At 39.3% G+C, this 4,068-nt stretch overlaps 1 protein-coding gene across 1 annotated transcript; it reads left to right on the top strand.

Moving 5' to 3' along the window:
• Positions 1-759: 759 nt before the first annotated feature.
• Positions 760-2,702, top strand: LOC121965800 (NF-kappa-B essential modulator-like; the record flags this gene model as incomplete). The annotated part of the gene is made up of 5 exons (XM_042515921.1): positions 760-862; positions 998-1,113; positions 1,228-1,380; positions 2,002-2,074; positions 2,191-2,702. Coding segments are annotated over 5 exons (607 nt in total), but the record flags the coding sequence as incomplete, so codon positions are not given.
• Positions 2,703-4,068: the final 1,366 nt, after the last annotated feature.

Raw genomic sequence — 4,068 nt, 5'->3', positions numbered from 1 at the left:
CTGCCTGCCTGCCTATCTATCATTTTTCTGCTCACTTTGTTACATGGATGTTTTTATATGGTGTTTACTTGCAAATAATGCATCGCATTTGAGATTTTCTTTTCGCATTACCGTACAACTTCAATTAATATCCCGGGCTATTATTTGCTAAAATCATTGAACTCTACCAGTGTATGTTTTGGGACAACCGTCTTCATGGGCTGCGCTTTTAGGTCATCTCACACAAAACTGTTGCTCAGCAAAGATGGAAAACACAGTCAAATTATTTATTTAACCCTTTGAAACCCAGACAAATTGTCTTGGGAGGAAGGTAATTAGCAACCAAAGAAGAGATGACCCATAGGTTAGCAAGAAATCTATGAAAAGTACAAAAAAAAAAGAACCTGAAAATGATGACCAAAAAAAACTTAAAAACAAACAACAAAAAAAAGACAGTAAAAAATAATACAAAGCAAGAAATTACCTGAAAAAAAAAAACAACTTAAAAATTCAAATAATTCTGTTAAAATAAATTTGAATATATAATTATGAATATAGTTTACTGGATATTTTTCCTTTTCTTAAAAAAAATATTTTTCGACATCGTCTAATCTCTTTTTTGCATCTCTCTTGTTCACTATGCCGGTAAAACTGTCTTCTTTGGTGCTCATTGTGTCAGTAGAATGATCATTAAGCCCTACTTTTGGGTTATTGTACTTATGTAATGTTATAATACATAGTATGTGTGATTATATTGGAACTTACTTGTGGTATGTGTAGGTATCGTGAGTTAGAGGAGAAGCTGGATTACCTGCAGAAGAGTTCAGCTCAGCGGGACCGAACTGAAGCTCTGCTCAAACAGAAAGACAAGGACTGTGCCCAGGTGGGAAGGAAGAAAAGCAGAAATTTCTACTCGCCAAAATTTTCAACTACTTAAGTATGATGGTGGCGCTGTAGCAAGCAGCCTTTAAATATCAGCTGTAACCACCAAACCTTAAGGCGTTTTCTACATTTACAGCTGGCCAAAGACTGCGAGGCTCTGAAAGCTCAAGCAACTTCTCTGCTAGGAGAACTGAACGAGAGACAGAGCTGCCTGGACAAAAGCGAGCACGAACGCAAAATGTTGGAGGAAAAGTAAGCTGTCACTTCACATCGGCATATATACACACATATGTTGAGACTTGTCTGTGTTCAGCTGTAGATGTGCATGTGTGCTGACATGTTTCTCTCTCCCGTACTCGTGTCCAGGCTGTGCAGTAAGATGAAGGCCCTGCAGGTGGCAGAGCGGGAGCTGGAGCAACAGAGGAAGCAGCATCATGTGGCCATGGATAAGCTGCTGCTGCAGACCCAGAGCCTGGAGCAGGCCCTGAAGACAGAGAGACATGTCGTCACAGAGGAGAAGTGGGTCCAACACACACACACACACACACACACACACACACAGACATTTCTGCACTATTATGATACTTAGAAAGATCTGTTTTAGAGACATTTCTTTCACATTTTGAAAAACAGCTTTTCAAGTCAAGCCAAGCCGGTTTTATTTACAAAGCCCATTATCACAAATCACAATTTGCCTCAGAGAGCTTTCTAGCAAACTACATCCCTTTGTCCTTGGACCCTCACATTGACTAAGGAAAAACTCCCCCAAAAGAACCCTTTAACAGTGGGAAAAAAATTGGAAACCTTTAGAAAGAGCAACTGAGGAGGGATCCCTCTTCAGGACAGACAGATGTGCAGTAAATGCATTTTTTTCTTGTGTAAATAAGACATTCACAAAAGATAACACATTTGAATTTGAATTTAATTTCGTTTTCGGGACCTCAGGGTATCCTTGACATTGCAAATCAGTTGTCATGCCAAATCTTTAGCTCTAGAATTGTGATGTTAACTGTTTCTTCGTGGTAATAAATGCTAGTAGGTGTCATTTATAATCCTTCACTACTGTTACCAGCACGATCTCTGAGATGTGATACAATACTGTATAGAAAAAATTCACATTTCCCTTTTTTTTCCTTTCAGGAAAAAACTGACACAATTGCAGCATGCCTACACGTGTCTTTTTAGAGACTATGATTCCAAACTGAAGAGTGAGGTAAAAACTCTTTCAAACATCACTTCTTTCATTAGTTATGCTGTTTAGCTCATGGATTTATGTCTTGATGTTCATCTGTGTGTGTGCATTCATGCGCTTGTGTGTGTGTTTTCCAGGGCGGCGATCTGTGCAGCCGGCTAGAGGAGGCAGAGAGAGCGCTGGCCCTGAAGCAGGATCTGATTGATAAACTGAAGGAGGAGGTGGAGCAACAGAAAGGATCTCTGGAAACTGTCCCGGTCCTCACTGCACAGGTAACAACACTCAGCTGTAGAGTGTAACTGCACACAGATCACTTTGTGCTTTCATATTGTTACATCCAGCTAGGTTTGAAGATATGTAGTCCCCAACTTTTGCATCACTGTACACTTAATTTTGTGTGTTTTTTTCACTTTATGGTCATTAACAACAATAAACAGGCAATAACAGTGCAGAGCAAGATCACCTTGAGAGGGGGTTTTAATCATAGACTGTATACAAAGATACGTCCCCACGAGGGTGATGTAATTGAGAGCCAGAGTCTGTGCAGTAGTGATATCCATGGTGAGAGAGTCCCCATCAAAACACCCGTCCAACCAATCATGAGCAGCGCCATGGAACACGAGCATACTGATTGGCTGTCACAGCTGTCAAGCCCCCTTTTGTATAGTTTAATAACTCATTAAAGCCAAACTTATCATAAAAACAATCACTTGAACAAACATCAGGGAGATGAAAACTACCTTCAGTGATAGTAACTATCATTTAGAAAAATAAATTTTGCGTGTACTTTGATTTTTTAGTTTTGCCTATGTCTAATCACTAATATGGAGGAGCGGGCTTTATGACCTACAATGCAAACAGACACCAGGGGGCGATCGAGATTGAAAAGTTACATTTTGGGGGAGCTGTCATGTCGTCCATCTATACAGTCTATGGTTTTACCTGACATAAGTACATATGTGATTATGGATTCCTCATACAACATAAGAGGATACACAGATACCAATGTATATACCTTCTATGCACATAATGCACATCCATCCATATACACATGCATTCATACATACACAAAAACATCACTCACATGCATACAGACATGCATATTACACATATGCATATATACATGTACATACACGAATATACGCATCAATCCACAAAGAATTAAACCTCAAAATAACACAAAAAAGTTTTCTAACCAAGGTAATTAATAACTGATCCCCCTCCTCCTTTTAAAGATAGGGAGTTTTAGTTATAGCTGAGCTCTCATGCGCTCCATCATGTAAACATGTTTGACTTTTTCTAACCACTAAATAGTCCTCTTAAAACTTCTATTCAGAATGTCTGTATTGATAATTTTTGTTCGAAATGCTAAATTCAGTTTCAGTGCAAAGTCAGGCTTATGTAAGCTGCACGTTTAGAAGGTTAACAGCTAAAGAGCCTCCCATCTGCTACAGAGTTATCACCTAGGGATTGTTTCTGTTACTTTCAATGTCTTTTAGTAAGCTTTTGATTTTCTTAAAATACTGAATATCACAGCTGAGCTGACAATAATTCGCTCAGCATCTGGCTGCATTGCGATCTGACTGGCAAAATTTCACCCTTAACTTGCCTTACTCTGACTCTGATTGGCATACCCTGATATTCTTACCGCAGCCTTAACCAAGCCCATTTCTGTTGCCTAAACCTAACCAACCTAACCAACAAAGGCAACTAGTACTAGCCAATCAGAGGGAGAGTACGGCAGCTAATGTCTTTGCCATTCCAGGAAAATAAATTGGCATCTGACTGCACTCCTGGCTACATCACAGTTTTAGTTGCCGCTGGAAACACTTCAGAACTTTATGTTTTGCCAATTTTAACTGATGCTTTGAGGCTGTACTTGAATATGACAACCTTTTGTTGCCCCTAACTTTCTGTCATCACTCAGATACTCAGTCAGTACAGCTGATCTCTAAGGTCAGATGCTGTAATTAACCTGCATTTTTGTTGACAGTGTGGTGATCATTAAATGATAA

Source organism: Plectropomus leopardus, unplaced genomic scaffold, assembly GCF_008729295.1.
Source record: "Plectropomus leopardus isolate mb unplaced genomic scaffold, YSFRI_Pleo_2.0 unplaced_scaffold21664, whole genome shotgun sequence".
Lineage (NCBI taxonomy): Eukaryota > Metazoa > Chordata > Actinopteri > Perciformes > Serranidae > Plectropomus > Plectropomus leopardus.
This window is presented reverse-complemented; position numbering and strand designations above follow the sequence as displayed.